The 24,283-nt window shown below is 39.4% G+C and overlaps 2 protein-coding genes across 10 annotated transcripts; one reads left to right on the forward strand and one right to left on the reverse strand.

Annotated features, from left to right (window-relative positions):
* Window positions 1–23: 23 nt before the first annotated feature.
* Window positions 24–15,404, reverse strand: git2a (G protein-coupled receptor kinase interacting ArfGAP 2a). Of its 6 annotated transcripts, none has more exons than XM_054611408.1 (20): window positions 15,010–15,404; window positions 12,161–12,294; window positions 11,688–11,800; window positions 11,413–11,518; window positions 11,236–11,322; window positions 11,009–11,139; window positions 10,725–10,819; window positions 10,309–10,354; window positions 9,780–9,831; window positions 9,621–9,693; window positions 8,385–8,482; window positions 8,162–8,273; window positions 7,921–8,063; window positions 7,672–7,821; window positions 5,677–5,925; window positions 4,666–4,755; window positions 3,041–3,123; window positions 2,677–2,865; window positions 1,730–1,805; window positions 24–1,375 (listed from the first exon to the last, which is right to left on the reverse strand). In XM_054611408.1, exons 1-20 carry the CDS (start codon window positions 15,059–15,061, stop codon window positions 1,163–1,165), a joined length of 2,292 nt encoding a protein of 763 aa, XP_054467383.1. In that variant the 5' UTR covers window positions 15,062–15,404; the 3' UTR covers window positions 24–1,162. The 6 variants fall into 6 exon arrangements, with proteins under 6 accessions (XP_054467383.1, XP_054467384.1, XP_054467387.1 ...); XM_054611409.1 differs by having other exon boundaries at window positions 1,742–1,805; window positions 15,010–15,401; XM_054611412.1 differs by lacking the exon at window positions 5,677–5,925 and having other exon boundaries at window positions 15,010–15,403.
* Window positions 14,865–24,031, forward strand: ankrd13a (ankyrin repeat domain 13A). Of its 4 annotated transcripts, none has more exons than XM_054611417.1 (16): window positions 14,865–14,950; window positions 16,419–16,568; window positions 18,142–18,277; window positions 18,562–18,686; window positions 18,794–18,839; window positions 19,122–19,265; window positions 19,368–19,557; window positions 20,392–20,458; window positions 20,567–20,648; window positions 20,741–20,802; window positions 20,882–21,012; window positions 21,141–21,298; window positions 21,440–21,571; window positions 21,662–21,822; window positions 21,953–22,017; window positions 22,163–24,031. In XM_054611417.1, exons 2-16 carry the CDS (start codon window positions 16,461–16,463, stop codon window positions 22,359–22,361), a joined length of 1,806 nt encoding a protein of 601 aa, XP_054467392.1. In that variant the 5' UTR covers window positions 14,865–14,950; window positions 16,419–16,460; the 3' UTR covers window positions 22,362–24,031. The 4 variants fall into 4 exon arrangements, with proteins under 4 accessions (XP_054467392.1, XP_054467393.1, XP_054467391.1 ...); XM_054611418.1 differs by lacking the exon at window positions 14,865–14,950 and adding an exon at window positions 15,513–15,583; XM_054611416.1 differs by lacking the exon at window positions 14,865–14,950 and adding an exon at window positions 15,603–15,781.
* The last annotated feature ends 252 nt before the right edge of the window (window positions 24,032–24,283 follow it).

Below are 24,283 nucleotides of genomic sequence, written 5' to 3' on the forward strand. Positions count from 1 at the left end.
ATTTGGCAATGACAACGGGCTATATTTATAAATTAAGTTTATTTAGAAAATAATTACTTTTCCAAAGTCACATACATCACTGCACTCCGGTCAAGTACAGAGAGTAAACTTTACCTTGATCAGTTTTCAAAATGACGATAAACACTTGGTGAGGATGAACATTGGTTTGCACAATGATACGGGAGACGTCAAGACTTTTATCCCATATATTGCATATCAAATACCAAACTAGCAGCAACGGAACAGAGCACAAAAAACAAGGACATACATACAGTATGGCTATTAGCTCTAAATATCTTGTAACATCACCAACACTGCAATGGCACTCAAGAACGCAGAGTGAAGTGCAGTGTGAATAAACACACCAGATCATTTGAATTAATACTACAACATCTTGGTGCTGGTGAAGAATACAACATGGCCCCTGAACAAGCGTTATTTGCTTTCACTGAATGGACAAATGGGCACACATGACTAGGCGCAATTCATGCACTGCAGACTGATTTCACTTGGACAGGGGACAAACCATATCAATAGCTTTTTTGATGCAACAAACATTTGCATTGCTGAGCTGCAATGTGTGCATTGATGAAGTGTCACACATAAAATGGTCAGTTTGTTTTTGGAGATTAAACTTTACAGTATGATGACGCTTGCAAAGTGCTACTAATGAGGAGTTGTGTTAGCAATAGATGTGTTAGCAATAGCATTCAATGACAGCAGATTCATAACTCATTTATGGCTTTTCAGAATCCAGTTCTGGCTTTGGACTAATAACATTAACCGATATCATTATGTGTATTTACTGTACTGTGCTTAATTCCTTCTCTCAATAATAGCTATTTACATTATGGACTGATTCAAGAGGATTTGTAACAAAGTCATTGTAATCTATAAACCATTAGAGTCCCCAGGCCGGCTGCTTGATTTAACAGGATTTGTGGAAGTTATTATTTTATCTTAAGAGAAATTGTGCTATTACTACAGCTCAGTATTCAGTTTCAGTCAGTTTTCCTTTTACACTCAGATTTTGTCCAGACTTGGCTTTAAATATTTATCATAAATTAAAAAAAACAATGCATGCATATACCACCAATACAAAAAAATCATTAAAAAATATATTCAAGAATAAAACTGAGATGCTGGCTGTCTGTAAGTGCTGTTAGTTGGTATTCTCCTTTGTAGTGATGGTGACAAGCTGCTTGGCTGCCTTGGCAATGTCATAAGCACATTGGATGACCTGCTGGGTGACCAGCTGCATGTCCGGTCCTGGGCAGCCCTCCGAAGGCAACGCCTTCCTGCACTCACTCTGAAGCCGGTACGCACTGGAGGTCAACAAGCGCAGAGAGCCTCTCACAGTCTCCGAGCGTGGCTTCTGCAGAGGAATGTTAAAATATCTTAATACTAAAAGACAGTTATGTTTTAATAAGTCAAATGATTTGTGCAAAGAGATGCGATATAGAGAGGATCCCTTAGAACCAAATTGACCTCTGCTAGCTTGAACCTGGACAGAATCTACTTTGGTTTGTCTACCATGCTCTCTTCCTTTTTAAACACTAAATGTTAAACACAAGAACATATACATTTAGGTGCAATTTATTGCTATTTGATTTAATTAAATAACTAAGTAAAATAATACATGCTATATGATTGTGATACCTTCAAAATAACAAATAAAAAACTAAATGGCTGACTGATCTGTTCTTTTAAAGCAAAAATATCTACTAACTTGTTTCCATACCTTGGGGAAGAGGGCAGCCATTTCTGTCACAGCCACATGTATTCTTTCTGAACAGGGTATAAAGCTGTGAGGAGGAGAAGATATTTGTTGATGAGTGCAACAGATAGATGTCACATTCATACAAATCTCAGAATAATTGAACATTGATAACATATCAATTAACCAAAAGCATTTACATGCAAGTCAAAGTACTACAGAGTATTCTCACCACACCGTGCGTTACCATCTCCAGCAGAACATGCTATTTGTTGCGCACTTTTTTTAGCGTTGTAAGTAGAAGGCAGTTTTACTCCATAGCCCATTTTTATAATTAAAAAATGACGGCTACACAGTAGCAACAAGATCAACCTGTTAAATAAAATTCACTGTCACCTATATATCAAAAACAAGTCACTGAATAGATGTAACTTAATGTTGCATTAATTAACTGAAGCAAATTCAAGGTACATTCAATACATTGAAGCAAAAGAGACAGCTTGTTAGCAGGTGAGGAAGAAACTGTGTGAGGGAGAGGAAAATAAAACTGTGCCTGGGAGGCAGGGACAGAGGCCAGAGTACCAGGAGGTGGGGTCAGGGGACCGCAGGCTGAGCGGCTGAAGGGGAGGGGGGGCCTTCTCGGCCCACGGCACCAGAGTGCTGAAACATCCCAGGCTGTGCCTGAGCCGGCGTCCACCTTCACGCTCACATGGTCTGCTCGCAGGGGGGTGAGGGATGGGCACACGGCCACACCAAAACAACATCATAATAGCGAAGCAGATTGGCAGTAGAATGAAGGGGAAGAGTGAAGATAACAAACAAAAAGGGGAAATGATAGAAGATAAACACAACTAAACATAACAGAATAATGATGAATGTAAGAGGAACTTAGGGTTAAAAATGGAAGCAAGGAAATGAAAGCTAAACTAATAGAGATCCCTTTTTCTTCTGATTCTGACCTGTCATGTTTGTTCTCCTGAGCAGCTCGCAACAGCTCTTGGATATTCTTGGTGATCTGCTCGGTTTTGCGGATGACGTCCTCTGTGCTGGGTAGTGTTGGGTCCGACTCCATCTCGTGATCATCCAGCTCTGGGATAGAGCTGCCCTCCACCAGCCAGCCACTGCTCCTCAGCCTCCTCCTGCACATACTGCAGAGGGAGATTTATTGGACATTTTGTCTACTGGCAAATTCCCTAGGTGCTTGTTGTCTTTTCACTAACGCTAAAACAGCACATTACTTCACTTGAAAAGCCATTTTGATTGTTTTTAGGAGCCAGAAAACTGTCCTATTGTCTTCACCATCATTCTGGGTAATGCTCTTACCCCGAATCATCCATCTCAGAGTCATTGAATGTGTTGTCATAGTCACTTTCCGGCATGCTGCTTTGGTTCTCTAACTTTGAGGCCTAGAGGGAAGATAGGAGACATAAAAAAATGATAATGTACCTCATACAAGACGCCCCATGTCACTGCCGATTAAACCCAGAAACAATGCTGGTCCACAAAGACCAAAAACATATATTGGAAAGGTACATCTTGCTGTTTGTTGTATGTCAAATTGGAATAGAAACAAGTAAAAGCGATGTAGATGACTGACTGAATCAAGCCAATGCAGCTGTGAAGCAAGAGCACATAATTAATATAAGGTCTTCAATATAGGATTAGTAAAACACGTAACGCAGAGTTCATATAGTTTACTCACATCAGTATCATGTAAATCACCAATGCTGACTTACATGAAATGTATCTGATCTTCGCCAGTCTTCAGTGACTATGATCATCAAATGTGACAAAATGTTGGAATAAGAATGGATTAATTGGTGATAACTAACAAAACAGTCAAACTAAAGCCAGTTCAGCAACATTTTGCTAGAAACATTACGTCATAGCCCTGACACACAAGCTTTACTCATAGTCCGAATTTAAGACAAGAATACCCCATGCAGAGGGTCACTGTTTGAGAGTGGGAAGTCAAGGTTCAGTTGCGTTTGGAAATGAAACTGAATCCCACGCAGCACAACAAAGTGACTCACGTGAAATAGGAGTGCTTCATCTTCACACAACACAGGCTTCACTGTGATGTTCACGGTCACTAAGCTTCATGCAGGTTCACTTTGAGACTCAAAGCTAAATTCATAAAACAGGTAGCAGAGACAAGTACACTCAAGCCACACAGGACCTATTGTACATTTTTCAATCCATGTCAAAGAATCAGAACAAAATTAAATGCAGCAAACCTAAGCTCGCCTCACATTATGTGATTAGCACATACATGTTTAGATAAATCTTTGTTCTGCCTGAACAGAAGATAAATCTTTTTAGATTGTTAACAACACCCTGTTGTTTGAGCGTTACTGGAAAAAGTGAGAGCATGCTGTTGGAAGTTCACAGTGCGAAATAGCCAAGCAGTTGTTAGAGACAGGGTTAAAACATGACCTCTCTTTAGAATGTTTGAAGTCAAAAACATGAGTTTAACAACTCAAGAGTCAAACAATTTAAATATAACAATCTAATTTACTAAGTTTGTTTCCTTTCTTTTTACAGACAAGGTTGTTTTGTAAAAATGAAACAAACAAGACCATCAAACTTTGTACAATGAAACTTTTTCAACATCATCTGCTACACAGGTGAAGCAAAGAGAGCAAGCTTTCAAATTAGCAGGTGCTGCATCACAAGCACAACTTCTTGCTCAACGTTCAGCGGCCGGACAGACGTTTTGCCTTTTCAAAACCAAACAACTCCAGTTGTTTAATAGCGCTGTGAGGATGATAATGATGAAGGCGGGTATCTGATGGCGAGGGCAGCTGGTGAAGGGGCAGCTCATGCAGCAGGGCCGATAAGGAGCAGTGTATAGAGGACAGAGGGAGGTGAGGGGGGGGGGATTGAAATGGCTCCAAGTGGATTTGCTGTGTCCCACGAAATGTGGACCGAGTGAGGATGTACTTAACCTTTTGAGCACTTTCGTCCTTCGACCAAGACAGGGTGGATGGAAATGAGGGGAGGGATGAAGAGGTGGTCACAAAAGCGCCCCTTTCCGTCTAAAGACAGGGTTCAAATCACATTTTTAAGGGCACAAATTTCTTTAACTAAAATGAAACAAACTAAAAAGTGAGATGAATGAGATTAGATCAGTTTTGTCCCAAAAGTCTCGTCAAGTCAGTTGCGTCTTAACCGTGAGTTGTACACTGAGAATGGACTTAGTGCAGGAAGTTTTCCACCACTATCTGTGCAGTTAACGTGAGCATTAAATTCACAATTAGAAAATTCTATTATTTTGTATCGGTGATTTTAGGATAAACCAATACTATGTAGTTGGTTGTTTATACAGATTATCCTCCTTAATTTTTTTCACTGAGCTCATAATCATGTTCTTTCTGAGCACTGAGTGCTGGAAAAAGTATGACTGAAGAGCCTGCAAGTTAATCCATCAAGAGAAAAGTACCAGAAAATGATGATTCACAGGATCAAATTTAATTGTGTATATATCTTATTTGAATCAAAGAGAGAATCCAAACAGATGAGAAGATAAGGTGAGTTTGTGAAAGTATCATGCATTACAAAAACACAGAGTATTTGTATGGTAGTTTTAATGCTTCTTCAACATAAAACACAGTACAAACCTTCAACGTTTATCATAATAACAGCATCTCCTTGGGGTTACAGCTAAGTTTTTCTGACAAACAAGCCGTACTCCAGTAAACAGCAGATATATGCAGATAAAATGGATCTGGACAAGATGAAATGTGACTGGCTGGGTCTAAATGAATGACATTGTGGTTTTGACGACTCCGTCTTTGATGCTGCATAAAATACCCAGTGGCAAATGACCAGGGAAAACCAATAAAAAGAAAAGGAAGAGAGAAAGGTTTGCAGACAGGGTGAAGACATGAGGAAAAGCCAGGGAAACGGGGCAGTGGAGAGGAAATGGCAAAGGAGAGCAGGGAACAGGTCTTACTTACATGAGGTGGGAAGGGTTGCAGGGTGGGGATACCTTCCTCTTGGTAGGAAGTGTCCCCTTTAGGGAGATAGGGCTTCAGGCCTGAGCCGGTCTCATACATAGACATGGGCCGACTGGCCTGCGCAGACTGCCGGCGTTTCAGGGCTGAGGGGCTGGAGGGGTCGGGGTAGTCTGAACCGCTGGGGATCTGATAGATATTGGTTGGGACGTGCCGTCTGAGAGAGGAGTTCTCGCTTTGCAGAGATTGCAGCTGGAAGAGACGGTCAGCAGTACACTAAGAGGTGCTCTCAGCAAAGCAAGCTGTGTTCCCTGTTCTGAGCCACTCTATCTTTACAGCACAACATTTCAGATTCTACCCCATAGTTATTAAAATATTCATATGATACTTTGATAGTCTGCTTCTGTCAAGGTTTTCATTTGGCAGGAATAAAACACATCTTTGTTATACTATAAAAGTTGAGAATCTAACATTTAAAAATGGTGTTATTACCATGATATAGAAAGTACATTTGGATAAAGCTCTCACAAAAATCTACGATAGGTCACCAATGTACAAAACCTGAAAATGCTTTGATGATAATTTCCTTAAAAAAACAAAAACGTATGTTTGTGTATGCCACTAACTTCCTAAAAATCATAGGAATAACATGCTTTTTGATTTGGGAGGGACATTCTCTTGGTGTAAAAAAGATAAAAAATGAAGCAAAGCAAGTGATAAGCAAGCAAAAGATTGTTGCATAGGTAAGCAATACAGGTGCAGTTCAAGTCAAAGATGTAGCCAAAGTGCAGATGGATTAACTCAAGAATTATGAGAGGATAAGATCTGGTTTACTTGTCAGAAAAGTCAGTAGTATGGTTTAGGTATTAACGTCAGCCATAATGACTGACTGACAATGTTTGGTAAAGGCTGCCGTTCCAATTAAAGTTGAAAGATATACAATATCCGATGACAAGCCACATGTCCGGTTTTCTCCACCACATCTTCATCTGAGTGTGGTCATTTAAGTGAATCTCTTCAACTATAAGCTAACACAAAGCTAGATCACATCATCAAAACAATACAGTACGCTACAGTGCTGTAATTATACTGCAGTGTCACAATGACCTTGGGTGTGCAACCAAGAGAGACAAATTATCGGCATGCTCCTTCAAAACAGCCAAATTAAAATAAGAAAATTAACCTCACAGGGTTCAGTTTAACACAATAAAAGCCATAACATATTTAAACATCTGTAAATTATAATTTTCAAAATAATTTGGTTTTAGCAGGATATAGATGGCTAGGTTGAAGCACGTTGCATACATTTGTGCAGAATCTCAAATGTAACATTGTCATATCTATAAATAAGCAGTTTGGTGTAACAGAGTAACAGTATCCCAGGTTTGTACCAGCTGAGGAGTATGCTTTCTAGGTCATTTCTATGAAATGTGACCACTTAGACAACACGTCAAACAATAAATCCACATGTACTAAAAAGGCTATAACCAAAACAAAAGCTGGAAATCATCAAAAAACATTCTACACAGTAAACACAGTATATGTGATGAAGCAAGGCACACACATACAATTTCAGTTAGTCACTATGAAGGAATTAAAAACCAATGTCAATTACTTATGCTTTTTCTTAAAACATGCTTGTTAGTAACATTAGACAGTATAGATTTATTACAAAAGGAGGAATACTGGTAACCGTTTTTGTTATTAACTGGAGAAAGGGTGCATTTCTTCTTAATTCCAGAAAACAATACGACAAATAAGAAAATCTCCAGTTTACTTTCAAGCTTTGAAATGGAACATGCTGGCCAAAACAGAGGGTGGACCAGCGGGGTGTCACAGCAGCCTTATCCTGCAACATAGCATTCCTATTCAGACAGCCCGGCTCCTACACCCGAGAGCGATCACACTGGGCAGGAGAAGAGCTCTGCGGACCACTGTGGCCCCCCCTCAGTCCGGCCCCCGGTGTTAGTGATTTTATTGGTGGGGCGCGGTGGATACCTTTTTATGCATCAGCCTCAGCTCATCACTCAGGTTGTTGTTGGCTTTCATAAGATGCTGGATCTTGGCTTCAGAGGCAGTTAGCGCGGTTTTCACCTCCATGTATTCATGCATAGTAATGGGTCCATCGGAGAGGTCAGAGTCCAGACTCTGTCGGATAGAGAGGTTGAAAACAAAACTGTAACGGCACCTAAAAGGGAGAGAGAGCGTCTTTCAGGGTTTGAATTTGTGACAGTGATGTCACAATACCTTTGTCCTGTCTCCCTTGCTTGAGGGGAGCTCGTGATCTGTGTCCTCATCAGACGCCACACTATCGTAGTCAGGCTGGTCATTGTCCTGGCTGTCACTGCAATGCCTGACAGCCACACTCTTCAGGATAAACTCAACATTGTCTGGAATGAAGGGACACAGAGTGGAAAAGTTGCTTTATATCCGTTTTACACTTCAGTGTCAGTAGGAAATTGGTGTAACGTAACAATAAAATTCTGACCTTTGGGACTGGCTATTGTATTCCCTTGTTGTCTGCGCTTAGCATCACTTAAAATGTCAATCACAAGAGTTGCAAACTCATGTGCATTAAATCTTGCCAGCTTCTGTCTTCCCTAAATAAGAAAAACAAAGTCACATCAGCGGTATGCAATCTTACTTCAAATGAAATGTGTGCAGTGGGAAACCATACAAGATTTATATTGGGAGTTGTAAAGCAGACTCACCTGGTTTCGTGTTGATGAATACTCTGGATTCACAGGAAGGAAAGGCACAACAGTCGTCTCTGTCACCAGAGTGCTGTGATTCTGTGTAGCCAACCACACTACAAATAATAGGATAAGAATGAGCTCCTGATTAGAGGCGTGAGTACAGCTGCAACACCAGTCCAGGACTTCAAGTATCAGTGGGCCTCATTCACCAACTGTTCTTAAAAAGGTAGAATATGTAACAATTTCCTAAAAGAATTTAGACTGATCCACAAAAAAAAAATCCCTCTCAAACATAAGTTGTGACCAACTATAGGTGTGTGATGGTGTCTCCATCAGCAAAGACCCTGCCCTTTACTTGTGTTTACTCATTTCTCATTATTTTGCTGTGTTCGGGACGTTTCTTGGCGTCAGCAAAAAGCATTTGGACCCCATGTGAACGTGTAATCCACAGCCAATACATTTCTCCTTAAAACCCACCTATGCAGTTTTCACAAACATTCTGACTTCCATCAATGTTTTCTTATTTGGGATTTGTTCTAAAACAAGAACAGAATCTATGCATAATCAAGAGCACACTTACTGACATGTTATCAAAACAATTGCTTCTTGCCTTTTCTTCAATCCTACAGTTGTATAGTATAGGATTTGTATTTTATAATATTTTTCAATAATAGCTGTAATTATTTTACAGAGCATTATTGTATTTAAAAAAATAAAATAAACACTTCACCACTGGAGTAACAGCATTACATTCATCTTTTTTTTGGTGTCACTAGATTTCCACTACTGACGCAACAATATGACAGCTTGTTTGGCATTCACTTCCTGTGGAAGTACTTGTAATAACTTATTTTGATCTTTAGTGACAATTTTCCAAGAATAATTCACATATAAAAAAAGTTAACTACACATTGTTAATTCCTATTCCCCTAAATCCATGTCTGCTTTCTCTAATTTCAAACAACCTTTGAATACAGCTAGGAAGTAAAATGATTTTGTGCTTTCTACAATACCTGTGCAATTTTTAGATCAACTAGAGCACAACAAATTTAAAGCATGGAAGTTAATATAGTGCATTATTTTGGTTCATAATATTACTACACTCAGAAATGTATATTCATACACTCTTTTTATTTTATTTTTACTTGATAACTGACTTTCCAATTACTGATGAATGATATTGGTGAATGAGGCCCAGTGTGAAGAGCTGCCTGATCAAAAGAGAGCGTTCACTGGATAATTCTACTTTACCTGCATCAGTCTCTCGTCTGTCCACCTCATCGTACACATCCATGGCCAGCTCCTCAAATAAATGATTACTGAGCTGCATGCAAATAAGTAAATGACACTTAGTTAGACTTAAGTAACAACAGAAAACATACCTCAGTGAAACTCTGCAGAAACACTTACAGACTGCAGTTTCTTCTTTGCTGCCTTGGCCAGTTCTGATAAATCTAAACTGCTACAAACAGAGCATAACTTTCATAAACACACGCTCATGAACTGTAAGGTCAACATAATGCACACTTTATTCTGAGAAATACTTACATGTTCCTTATCCATCAAAAGAAAGCAATAAAAAAATATATCAAATGTGTCATTTAAATTGGAAAGGCACACAGGTGGTTTTACTTTGGCTGTTCTGCATGTTTAAAAATAAATAACAAAACAATAATAGCTTATTTCCCACAATTTACAGATTTTTGGGTATTACAGCTACTTCACTGGGTCCGTTTCCTTTAACACTGATAGTAGATGCTGCACATTCTCAACAGCGTGTCAGAACAGGCCTCAGAGCACAAATACAACCATAAACATCTGCCCCAACTGCTCACTTTGTTGGCTCAAATCAAGTAAACTTAGACACATGTTAATTAACAGAAATAAATCACTTAATATTGACATGCATCATGTTGACTTACGGCTTGTCTTTTCTTACCTGTCAGCCATTTGTGGAACAATGAAGTGCTGGCTGTTTTTATGATCTGAAAGGAACAACAAGACTGTTCTGGATGACTGCCAACATGATGATCGATACTTATGGGAAACATTAACATTTTATATTAAGCACGGTTTAAATATAGTATATAATTAGTATTCACAAAGTAAATAAAACATTTTTAGCAGTTGTTTTTATCTGCTTGGCGTACCACACGGTTGAGAATTATCTTTATTTTGTCAATGACAGAAAAGTGTACAAGCTGAAATACTCAGCGTATTTATATTTACTCATTATTTATATACTCATTGTAGTGCCAAGTCAAAAATATCTTTCACTCCAACCAAACATGCACATATTATTTGATCCTCATCTTATTAGACATGTCAATAACAGATCTCTCCCTCAATGCATACCTGGCTTTCTCCCACACAGGTAGAACGCCAGTCGATCAGTTAGTTCATACTGAATTTCCACCAATCTATCTGCCAGGTCATGGTGGCCAGCTTCCCTACAAAAGGCACATGTAAAAAAATAAATAAAAAACATTATATAATACTTAAAAAAGTGAAACTACAGGTCGAAAATATTTTGTACTCCTTGTAAAAGAGATTTTTAACATTCCAATGGGTTTTCCTGGGTAACATTAAACAAATACATACAAAAATATAAGTATTTAAAATGATTTTAAAAAGCTAACCTTGCATAGTCAATGGGAGTTTTGCAGTTGCTGTCAGAGGCTCCAGGATCTGCTCCATAAACAGTTAATAGTTCAGCCTGAGACACTTGTCCTGCCTTTGCAGCTACATGCAAGGGAGTGTTTCCTTTTTCCTAGAGGGACGGGACAAACCATTATGATCTAAAATCAAGAGAAAAGTAAATGCAAAGATGAAAATTCTGGTTTAAAATACAGCAGATGGATCTTACTGGGTGAAAAAAATTAGCTTGTGCTCCCAGGGATAGCAACCGTAAACAAGTCTCGAGATTCCCGGTGCGTACACTTGAGTGAAGTTGCTGAAAAAAAAAGACAAGATAAGATAAAGCTTTGTACAAAAACATGTTTCAATTTTAGCCTCATCACATTGAGCAGCCACTTTTCCTCACCTTGCTTAAATCCTTGGCTGTCGAGCTGTCGTCCTCCCGGCAAGGCATGCGATGGACAAATGCCAGCATTTGATATTTGGCTCTAATAAACTCTGATTTGTTTGGACTTTTGGGACACCATGAAACACAGAGGTTCAAACAGAAAATGAGAAGCAATGAATTAGTCATTGGCACAAAATAAACTGAATTGAATACTAAACTTGGAAGTTCAAAAGTCATCTTTCTGTTTCATGAATTAACCCCTGTGTACACATTTTCAAACAATAATGACTCACTGCAGTTTGTCCTGAGGGTTGGCCTTGCGTTTTCCACTCATCACAGATGCAGGGTCCAGAAGAGAGTGCTCCCATATTGAATTTGCACCGTTGCTGTATAATGTCAGAACCATCTAGGATGAAATGTAAAAGAAACCTGTTAAACGTGTCCCATTGATTTTAACTTCAGAATGCTGACTGGGTTTAAACAGTTCCCTTCCTGAATAAACACTTTCTATATTTGGACAAAATCAATACAACTGTTGTCAACCAAATTATCCTGAGAAAAGACAGAGTCTTGCTGAATTCCAAACGGCAGTAGTAGTGGATGTGAGCAAGAAAAACGTAATCTCAAGGCGTTTTTGAGAGAGAGACGATTCAGCCTTAAACCACTTAGACTATTAAAAAAGACAGTTTAACAGCCGAGAGCATTAGGATATGTAGCTTCATGCAGGCCTATACTAATAAACATAGTTTCCTCTTGGGATTCTTACCTGTAGCTGCGTAGGAGGCCATGGTGTGTGTGTCAGGTGACGGACTTGGGAGCTGTGTCTACCCAGACTTCGATGAACACTGCAGCACTCATCGCAAATCAAAACACCCCTGTTGACGGAAGCCCACCGAGGCTCTGAGAGGGAAGAGATGACCACAAAGTGAAAATCATGACCTTTGCAATGATCCAATTGATAAATCATAATTGATGAAAGATGTCATTTAAGGAGTAGCTAATTGTATCACCTGGCTGTACTGCTTTGATTTGCTCTAGCTTTATTTGTAGCTGATCTAAAATGAGTTAGAAATGGTTCAAAAGTCATGTGCCTCCTTTCAGGTTTAGTACCATTATTCAAATCAACAACATGCTAGGTCAAGCACCACTCCTCCTTTTTTGTTCTGCACTGAATGCACCCGGAGAAACTCTTACTTATTGTGTCAAAACTATAACTGACAGGTGCTTAAAGGATAATAGCACACACTTAACACTAAAAGGTACTGTGTGGCTAAACCTGATACAGGTTATTGTGTACCATAGACCTCCATTGTTGTAAAAAAAAAAACAAAAAAAAAAAAACTCCCAATCAAACGTCAATGAGCCACACCGTTGTACTAGGTGTACTGATAATAGATGAACTTCGGTCAATCCCAAATAAACATTCTTGCTGCCGGAAATACTCAGAAGAGAAGCACATGTGTATTAATCCTGGTCTGAAAATAGACCCTAACAAATACACAATTTAATTCTACTTAAGTAAAAAAAAAATTACAGTGTCCAGGTGTTTAGTAAATGAGTCTTTTTAATAATTAAATTTCATAGTTTGAACTTTTTTGTAAATGTATGTCTTCATTAAGATGAAATGAGGAAGGAGAAGCAGAAATTCATGAGAACCAAAACTTGTTGGTTTTGGTCTTTTTCGATTACTTTTTTTTCAGCGCCAAGCTCAAACCACTGGATGCATTTTTTAAGCTATGTAACATGAACATTTATCAAAACGTAAGGCACAAATATCAGAAAATGCCATATGTAGTTTAGACCATTGTTAATAGTTGTATTATCACAACAGGCCTTGGTGGAGCTTTCATATGCAGACACAAACACAAAGAAAATAGCTTTTTCGACCCCGGATTTAGGTGAAGCCATGCATTGTGTGACAAGGAAGTGAGGACTAGCAGCTGTAGGTTGCAGCACCTCGACCTCACTGTTGAGCAATAGAGCAACTTCCTCTTTCAAAACATTGCAAAGAAACACAAACGCTTTCGATAACTTTGGTGGTGCACATTCAGGAAATGCATAATAGTATAAGTGCACTCTGTCTGTGTCTCTCTGTGACCAAAATAAATGTTTACTTAACCTCGACCTATTTAGCACACTTCATCTAATACAAATGTCACAGAGTTGTGCCGTCTGCCGTTTACACAGAGACGTTACTGACAGTGAACATCTCAAGACCAAAAATACTGTAAATCATACGACACTCCGATAGCCGATAAACTGTTAAGCAGATTGGGTGGCTGGCACTGTGACAGGACAGCGAAGACTGTGAGTGTCTTAGCAGCAGCTGAGGTGTAGGAGGAACAGCTGCTGGAGTTGCTGGTCAAATTCTGCTCCCAAGTGTTCAGAGTCTCCTTCTTTATCTCCACCAAGACCTGAGAGTTGGTGCTGACATGCCTCTTTTACCCTTTCCTCAACAAGTGTTGCTAAATTTAATACCGCATCTTGAAACTCTAAAAATATTCAAAGCCAACAACTGGTAACAGTCGTATGGAAGGGCAACCCAGGCCAGCTGCTGAGGAGACTAGTCTAAACGTGATGATAGACAAGGTACTAAAACTTGACTAGTACTGAATATTTAGCATACTTTGTTAATGGTGTAATTTTTAATTGTGAAATAGGATAAAAACAGCGCAAGATATTTTTATATTGGTTGCCCATTTCTAAAAAGCTCATTTCTAAAGACAATTCATGTTCTGCTCTTACAGTTTATCACATGTACTGTACATTGTTGTGCCACAAGAGAAAAAAATATCTTCTGCACTGAAAATCTGAAGTCTATTCACTCAGCATCCTGTTTAGCTTCCGGTGCTTGTTGAAAAACATCACGTCATTTCTGTATAAATGAAATTCCTTAAGTACCTTATACTCAATACAAATAGTCTAATACTTGTTCGGCTTTCACAGAAACGTTTGATTGTAAAACCTTAAACCCATTTTTCTCTCTTCCCTAATGATTTTTACAGTTACCATTGTCGAAAGACTTTTCAAGTTCAGTGGTGGAAAAAAAAACTATCCTTTAAGAGTCCTTTCATTCAGTAATTCCTCAACAACACAATTAGTCAAATTCAGACAGACATTGCCAATATTGGATATGCTTCTCTTTTACAAGCAACACCTCCATGTGCTGCACAAAAAGCACTCTGACAGGACTAACTTTCTATGAATGAGACAGTCCTAGTAAGAGCACAGTCCTGCTGAGCTAGGGTGAGATTTCATAATGGATGCATGGTTATATTTACAATTGGTTGTAAACTGTTGCATGCCACAGAAATTAATTCATATACAAATATAGTGTGTTATATGTGCAATTATATTGACAAGGATTATAAATGCCTGCCTGATTATTTAAAGCCAGTAACACCTGGTGGAAACAGTTTAAGACGACAGCTGCTGCAGGTCTAATTGCATCCTAAACCAGGGAGCCACTAACAACCTGTCCTGCCAAGACAAATGTACTCTTTAATCTACTCCTACTCATTCACTGTAAAGGACAAAGCAGCATGGGCCAGCAGTGGTAATCTGATTTAAAGTGCAAGCATCTAAAAACTGCATGGATATTGTGAATTTTCTCACCTGGAACAGTGCAATCAGCGCACAGCTCAGTGTTTCTCAGGCGTTTAGACATCCTTTACTCAGCAAGAGATGCTTTTCACATCAGCAGTGTTATGTCCGCTTGGTTGTGCTAACCATTGATACCTGATGCCTTCCGGGTTAGCTAGACCTAGCTAATTAAAAACAACGACCTGCTACTTCATTTAACTGTTGCTAGCCTTTTAGGTCTGGCTACCATTATGCCGCTAGTCTGGTACAATGCTGCTGGTCTGCAGGTTAGCGGATTTAGCACGATTAGCTGCTTAGCCTGTCCCGTCTCTGGCGGAGCGTTCAGAGTGGCAGCTGCGCCGGACGCGCCCTGTGCCCAGAGGCAGGCCTGTCAGGAAATAAACTCCCCGGATATACACGCCTCCTTGCCTTTTACGCTTTAAATGAGCAAATTCCAATCGTAGTCCTGACTTTTTTTTATAGCTATAATTATATTAATAAAACCCAACGACAACACACGTAGTTTGTTTGGGTGAGTTTGCAGTGGGTCTGTGAGGGTCACAACCTGACAGACAGCACTGAGGGCCAGTTTAATTTAAACGACTAGGTGAGTTTGATCCAAGCACCTTCCTAACACGGTGCAAACCAATACTTTTTACAACTAATAATGGGGAGGCGCCAACTGGATTACCATCCACCAGTGGGCATCGTTTAATGCACCATTCGCGAATAAATATCAGTACAGTGCTTTTACTTAAAATAACCAGAAATCAATAAATCAACAGTATCACAGCCTTGAGGCAGGGTGAGTCCCTACACGTTATGGGTTAAACCATTTACCCGAGCATGCGTTAATACAGCAAGGGAAATAATTATCACGAATGCAACATTTACAATATTTGTTTTGTTTATGTTTGCAGGGAATTGTTTTATTATTATTTACAATGCTGAATGAATAAAAGTGGGACCCGGAGTCCCGTTTACACAGGAACAATACGTTTAGGCGGGTGTCTGAACCCCCCCCACGCAGACGTGTGGAATGGTTCCGTCCAGATGGAACCGACTATTCCCTTTATTCCTGAAAGCGGTGGTTTTATTCACAAACCATGTGTCTGTCGTGTGTTTATCCACATTGTTAGGACACATAGATGAATGTGTGTTCAAAGGGAGAGGTAGGAGGACTTAATTAGATCGTATTAATCAGGTTATCGGTGTTTCTCTGTATAGGACACCCCTGTCATTACTGGGAAACGTCACGGCTCGGCCACTTCCTCGTTCAAAAGTTTTATTTTGAGGAAGGCTTGGCGAGAAGTTGGACACCGGTTTCGATATCGCGACGTTGTTATCGTCGACCATCAGGGTCATGGATCATATGTGTCGTACATTGTGGGCATAACTATTGTGTAGCTGTCTCCGTTTCCCACCATGGCTGTGACTACCAGAGGCAGGCTAACGTTGCACTGAGCGGATCCGCAGAGAAGAAGATGTCCACGGCTACTGTGAGCGGAGACATCCGGGACAAGTTCCCCCTCCACTCCGCAGTGTGGGGGAATGACTACAGGACACTGGAAGAACAGATAACGTCACCACAGGTTGGTTAAAGATGTGTTTCAAACCTTTGTGCCGATGCTTGTTAGCTCAATTTAGCCAGGAAGAAGTAGGCCAGTCGTGTTATTATTATATTCCTTTATTGATCCAAATTCAAGTGTTGCAGCAGCTCAACTACACAGACACAGACAATAAATACACATACTATACTATACAACTACACAGACAATAAATACACATACTATACAACTACACAGACAATAAATACACATACTATACAACTACACAGACAATAAATACACATACTATACAACTACACAGACAATAAATACACATACTATACAACTACACAGACAATAAATACACATACTATACTATACAACTACACAGACAATAAATACACATACTATACAACTACACAGACAATAAATACACATACTATACATAACTACACAGACAATAAATACACATACTATACAACTACACAGACAATAAATACACATACTATACAACTACACAGACAATAAATACACATACTATACAACTACACAGACAATAAATACACATACTATACAACTACACAGACAATAAATACACATACTATACAACTACACAGACAATAAATACACATACTATACAACTACACAGACAATAAATACACATACTATACAACTACACATACTATACAGCTACACAACTACACAGACAATAAATACACATACTATACAACTACACAGACAAGAAATAAATACACATACTATACAAAATACACATACTATACAGCTACACAGACAATAAATACACATACTATACAACAAATGTTGACAGGTCCTCCTCTGTGCCACACACACATACTGTTTGAATTGTCTATTAGGACATGGATATTCACCCATCAACAGGTTTTGAAGTTGTAATCCAGTACATATTGAAAGTCTGTGTCTAGCTAGTCATTTGGGCTACTAACTCAATTCATTGGATTACTCAAACTCAGTTTATAATCTGACTAGATATGATAAAAAAAAATGCTTTCCCAAATAGATGTATACACCTAGTACCAAACAATTACAGAATCTGTATTGTGCTATTATTATTCTAAAGAGTTTATAGTGGTGATGATGTCATCTTCTCAGCGTCATTCCTGTCAAACATGCATCTGACTAATCTAACAAGTGATCTCTAAGTATTACTCATGTTTCAAAAGCATCTCTAATCTCATTGGGTTCCCATTTTAAGCAACCCATCATAGTTAATATTGTGTATTGTTGCAATTTAATTACTATGAGCTGGTCGTAATAATCGTGACTGCCTGTAGCAATGCTGATCAATGACATATTTACCTCAGTAGCAGGACCCATTTGAGGACCAGACATGATGCTCAGTCTTGTCAGTGTACTGACCACTGCAGTCCTTCGTCATTACCAGTGACGACTTAAATTAAAGGTGTAAAACTATGACTAAGAGTTATAATATAAAGGCCCTAATTTACACAGGCCAGAATAACATGCTCTTTTTTTGTATGTCACAGGTTGTCTTGTCGTTATCTTTGGTAATCAGATTTTATTACAAAAAGAAGGTGCAGGGGAAACTAATTTGTGTGTTTCTCCTTGTTTTTTACAGAATGAAATCGAGGCCGTGGATCCCAGAGGTCGGACACCTCTGCACCTGGCTGTGTCGCTCGGGCACCTGGAGTCAGTGAGAGTCCTCCTGAGACACGGTGCTGAAGTGACTAAAGAAAACTGCATGAATTGGACAGGTTAGTCGTAAAAATGGCTACATAACAAATACAGAATGCTGTGATTCTATGAACATTCATGTGGTTTTTTTCATCACTTAGAGCTCTTCTTACATTAGTATACACAGCATCTGCTGTCAATGGGGTTTCTGGTAAAAATGAACATCAGTCTGACTGCAGTGGAAAACTCTCTCCTTGGTTAATGCCCTCATTGTTGAGGTTTTTCTAATCGACTCCTAAAGAACAGATGCTGTGCTTAAAAGGTTTAGTGGTTTGTTAGTTTGTAATTGTCTGTGTTTGTATAGTGCTGCAGGAGGCAGTCAGCACCGGAGATCCAGAGATGGTTCAGTTAGTGCTTCAACGCAGAGACTACCTCAAAGCCTCCACTGCTCTGGGAGGAGTGCCTGCGCTGCTGTCAAAGATCAGAGAGGTTTTTAATTTTTACATTTTCCTGTTGTCTTGTCATCAATCTGTACGACTGCCTGGAAACAATTACCGGAAAGGAAATAATTGCTCTGTCCATCTGTTCTTCCATAGTCTCCAGACTTCTACATGGAAATGAAGTGGGAATTCACCAGTTGGAGTAAGTTCTTTTGTATGCGAGGATGTTTATCATGAAATTAAAGTGGAATGTGTGTGCATAGTAACCTGGTCATGTAGTGCAAACAGGCTGGTTATCAGCATTGAGTATGCAAAAGAAAGTATCCACACGTTTTATAAAGTTGTTCTCTGCGATTTAATATCCTTTGCCAGTTAAGAGGTTTGCAGAAAAAACTGCATACCTGCCTTTTGGTGTTTGTTTTTGTTAAGTTATGAGTGACATTGTTTTTCATGTGTGGGACATTCATATGCTGTTGCTTCACAGTCCCTCTTCTGTCCCGGGTTTGTCCAAGTGATGTTTGTCGCATTTGGAAAAGTGGGGCCAGCCTGCGAGTGGATGCCACTCTTCTTGGCTTTGAAAACATGACTTGGATCAGAGGTCGCAGAAGCTACATCTTCAGAGGAGATGGTGTGTGCGCTTTAACTGTCTTACACAAAAAAAGGGTTCTCTCTTTTATTTGTACACTTCTTGTTAAATGATAAAAGTCTATGCCTGCCTGTATTTATACAGATTCGTGTGCAGAGTTGATGGAGGTGAACCATGACGATCAAGTCGTGGAAACTGAACGCTTCAACATATCCCAAGAAATTGAGGATGTCACGCTAGAGTCAATGCAGCCGGCTGAGCAGGAAGTTGCCAAACGGTTGACCACTCCTATTGTCAACACCTACTTGGACACCAAGGACATTGCTTTTGAGAGGTAAGAGTCCCATCGTTTTCTGCTGCTTTTTCTCACAACATGAACAGATTTAACTTCCTTTGATCAGCCAAGAAGAAACTCCAGAGTGACTGTTTTTTAAAAGTGTTGGCATCTAAAGGCATTTTCACTCTTAAAGCCATTGCTCCCTGTGTGAGGTTACTGTATAAACAGTGATACTATTTAGCCTATTAATTATTATTTTTGCAGTAATATCTTTACGATTTTTCCATATCATTCTGGCATATGTTGTCTAATATTCATTATTTACACTGACTTATTCATTCTAGGGTTGTCTGACCCTGTGCAACCCTACAAACAAACAACTTGCACTATGTATTAATAATGTGAGCAAATTTAACTAGGCGTGTTAGTCATACATCATGTAATTATCTTGAGGTAACACATTGCTGCACTCATTAAGATGTTCAGTGCCACATCCTTGACATCCTGTGTAGTAGCTAATATGCTTATTGGAACACCTTAATGGAACTTAGTTAATGTTATTAATAACAGCTGTGCTTCTTGTTCTCAACATGTTGACGTATTACCATCGTTGATGAAATAATATATTTTTTATTGACGCTGATTAATATATTAATTGATGCTATATGGAACATATCCTATCTAAAAGAAAAACGTAACAATGGACTGCAAAATTGCAAATGACTCAAATGCACTAACAAGCTACTTAAAATATACAATATCTATAGCTTTTATTGCATCTTCACATTCTCTGTGTTGTGGAAGTTATTCCAAACTAAAGGATATGATGATGGATTTTGCCTGTAATGATGCTTTAGTTCTCACAAACAATGTTTTGTTTTTTTCCCGCAGGAACAAGTCTGGGGTTTGGGGCTGGAGAGCTGACAAAACAGAAATGGTCAATGGATTTGAAGCAAAGGTAAACAGGAGTTTAAAACTTTTTCTTTTTCATTACAACTAAATATTAGTGCCACTGTGGAGCACACTTATAATGGTATATGAATTAAGATTCTGGCTTCTTTCTCAGGTTTTCAGCGTGAACAATGTAAATGTGGTAATAAGGACGAGGACCGAGCATCTTACAGACGAGGAGAAAGCCAGGATAAAAAGTAGGTGGAAAATATCCTACATGTATGACTATATAACCTACAATTGAAGGAAACTGAATGAGAGTTCTGAAGTAAAACTTTTTGGTTCAAAGGTGAAAGGAACATCTTGGAGTCTCTGCTTGGGACTGTGGAGCAGCACATAAGTGCACAAGGGGTAAGACTCTCATTCAGTAACTGTAATAAAGTTATTTGGGTTTTTTTCCTACCTGGTTAACAAGTGCTCAACTTTATAGGACCTGACTCTTGAGTATGCAACTGCCACCAATCCTACTGCCATCACTCCAGAGGAATACTTTGATCCTGACTTTGACCTGGGGAATAGAGACATCGGCCGACCCATTGAACTGAGCATTCGAACACAGAAGTAAGAAAATGCTTCAAGGCCACAAAAAAACGATACTTTATTCCCCACTGCTGTACATTTATTTTTATCAATGAAATCAGTTGTGTGCACATTGCAACATCGTTCTGCTTTGATATTGTCTCACCCAGGTTCAAAGGTACATTGTGGATGAGCGAGGAACATCCGCTGTCTCTGGTGGAACAGGTGACCCCCATTATTGACCTCATGGCTCGGACCAGTTCCCATTTTGCACGTCTACGAGACTTTGTAACCCTGAAGTTTCCTCCTGGTTTTCCTGTTAAAATAGGTATGTGACATTCCTATCAAGTTAAATAGAAGCTACACTTTCAAGAAGTACGCAAAAACTAACCTCTAGTCCAAACCCCCCTTTGAAATGTTTTTTTTGATTATTTTTTTATCTGATTTGTTGTCCTTTCATATATTGCAGAGATTCCCCTGTTTCATGTGCTGAATGCCAGAATTACATTTGATAATGTCAATAAATGCAGTACTGAGGAGGAGGCGCCGACAACACCAGCAGCCACACCAACATCCTCCGGAGAAGAGGAAGAAGCTGCAGGTAGCAGAACAGCCAGTTTAACCATTTAACGTTTAAAATAGTCACAAGTCTATGATTCCTAAACAGACTTTTCTTTTTTCATCCGTACAGCACTGCCTCCGTTTCAGGTCTGTCCTTCAGTGTTTGAGGTGCCCGTCAGTTACCACCGCAGAGGAGGCAGCCGACACACGCCCATGTCTAACAACGACGAGGAGCTTTTGCAGTACGCCATCCATCAGAGCCTCCTGGAGACTCGCACCGCGCCGGGCCAGGTCAGAACAATCTACCCTCAGCTCTCTCGCAAATACTTCAACACATAAAGATCTGTTTTTATCATTTTCCCTTGCTCTCCTCGCAGTTCAGTGCTGCCTTTAAACGTCCCTGATGTTTGTGTCATTGTAGGAGGGGATTTTGGATGATGCTGATGGGGAATTCACCGATGTAATGCCCAGTAGCCAGAGTGACAGGTAGGAACACAGGTTTGCATTTACATAGTTACATGTGGTAAAAGGAAGGGGGATTTGGATGACACTATATGTCATTCCACCTCTTGTGTGTGTCAGTTAAAGCCGCAGAGCTGAATCTCACTTTCTTCTGTCAATGTCATTCTAGGAGTATCCCAGAGGGGGTGCTAGTGGAATTTGGAGACACCCCCAGCCCTGTCAGCTCCCCCTCCGCCTCAAGCCCCGACTCAGAGCTTCGCCTGGCCATGGAGCTCTCTGCTCGGGCTCAAGAGGAAGAGGATAGGATGAGGAAGCAGGAGGAAGAGGAGCTGGAGATGATCTTGCAGCTATCACTCACTGAGAAGTAAAATGAATAAGAGGGAATAATAATGCAACTTTTCCAGATCCAGAAGAAACCACCACACCTCAATTTTCCTTCCTAACCACTGTAGTCATCTATGCAATTGCCGGTTTCTTCCTGTAGCAGATCATTGTTGCACAGGCAATATCAGACTCTAGCTATCCGATATTTTCCACACGGTATTTTTGGTAAGAGCATTCTCCTTTATAAATTTATATCTCAGATTAGTGTGTCTCCATCCTCAAGCTTAATTCATGGACTCTTTAAAATCATTTTGGGTTTCTTTTTTTATTAATTTACTATTCAAATCGCAGTCACAGCAGCATCCCACGTCTGTTGATCACAGTGTTGTCCAGAGTGGGGCCAAATCAGTGTAATTATGGTTCTATGAACAAAATGACAACTCGAGGTGACTTCATGTTCTGACACTCAAATGTGGCACTAAAGGTCCAGAGCACTGTTGGTTTCTTTTTGTTGTTTTTTTTAATCTGTTGCATCACTCCCTGGTGTTTAGATGGCAAGAAGCAAAAACGGTCTAGTACAATAAAAAGGTAATAGTACTGTGGACATAAGAGACAGATTTGAGTGTTTTCACTGTGAGGTCGTCCTACAGAGTCACTTTGTTGAGGACAGTGAGCTCACTGCATAACGTAAATCTCAGGGTTCCAATTTTACACATTTTCCCTTCACTTTGGAATTAGTTTGTAAATGTTCCAAAAATGTTTTCTTGGTGCAAAATGGTATCCTTCATGTACATCCACCATATCAATATTAATTCAAAAAGCTGAGTTTATTGAGTCAAAGGTTCATAAGTAAATGCATTTTCTTGTATGAATGTACACTCTACAGATGGGTAAACGGTAGTATGCTGCTGTGAGAGAAACTTAATCAGCTGCATGGTAACGTTATATCTTCGCTGCAACAAGGATGAGGGTTTATCTTTCCCGGACAGATTTTTATTGAACATTTTCTCAGAATTCATTGTGGAAAAAAATAACATATTTTTGTTAACCGTCACTGAGCAACTGCACCTCAGTTCAAAAACTCAATGGCAGAGAACTGTCTGTGGACTTATAGTTGTCATGCAGTTTAAAAAGCAGTCACGCAACCAATGCTGCAGAGATTATTCATTTTTCAGAAGCAGTCTATGCCACAAACAACTCTTGACCTCTGAGCAGAAAAGACAGCACAGACTCTTAAGGTCAAGCATGTCCACCATATGTAGGATTAGTTTCTTCAGCATGTGCCAAGGGAAAAACGCTTGGTGGAGGCAAGAGGTGGTGACGATTTTATGTGGTGCCACTAAACTTTTGAACAGATTTTCTTTTTTAAATTTTGTAACTTAAAAACAAGATGAAGAGATTCCAGTTACACCAGGGTGATGCTGAGTGACATGCATTAACCACTATAGTTGCTTTCACTGACAACCAACCACTTATCAAAGGTCTCTCTGTGGAGCTGCGTCTGACATTCAGGGGCTGCAGCTGAATGACTAATTATTACATAACGCTCAAGTTTCCAAACTGCTGAACAGTCGACTTTAAAAAAGGCTAGCTTGGGTTAATTAAATGCAGGTCTTAGTAATGCACCGTTCCAGCTGCAAAGTTGTTTTTTTTAATATGTTTAAATTTTAACAAATTGTTCAAAATGTTCTAAAATAAAAGCACTTTATTTCCATGAGGACTAAATGTGACTTTGTTCATGTGCTTTATTTACAAAAACAGAGCTGGAAACAAAGGAGACTACTAGTCTAATATATGCTATTTCTACAGCAATGACTTTGATTTGTACATATTTATTGCAGTTGTTTTTGTTATTCTCAGTTCAAGTGTTGACCTCTTGAGGACAATGTGATCTTGACATGATTTATCTGCAGTGAATATATTTTATATTTGGCTATCTGACAAATATTGTCCTTCCACTGCTAAA

Source organism: Anoplopoma fimbria, chromosome 13 (assembly GCF_027596085.1).
Source record: "Anoplopoma fimbria isolate UVic2021 breed Golden Eagle Sablefish chromosome 13, Afim_UVic_2022, whole genome shotgun sequence".
NCBI lineage: Eukaryota > Metazoa > Chordata > Actinopteri > Perciformes > Anoplopomatidae > Anoplopoma > Anoplopoma fimbria.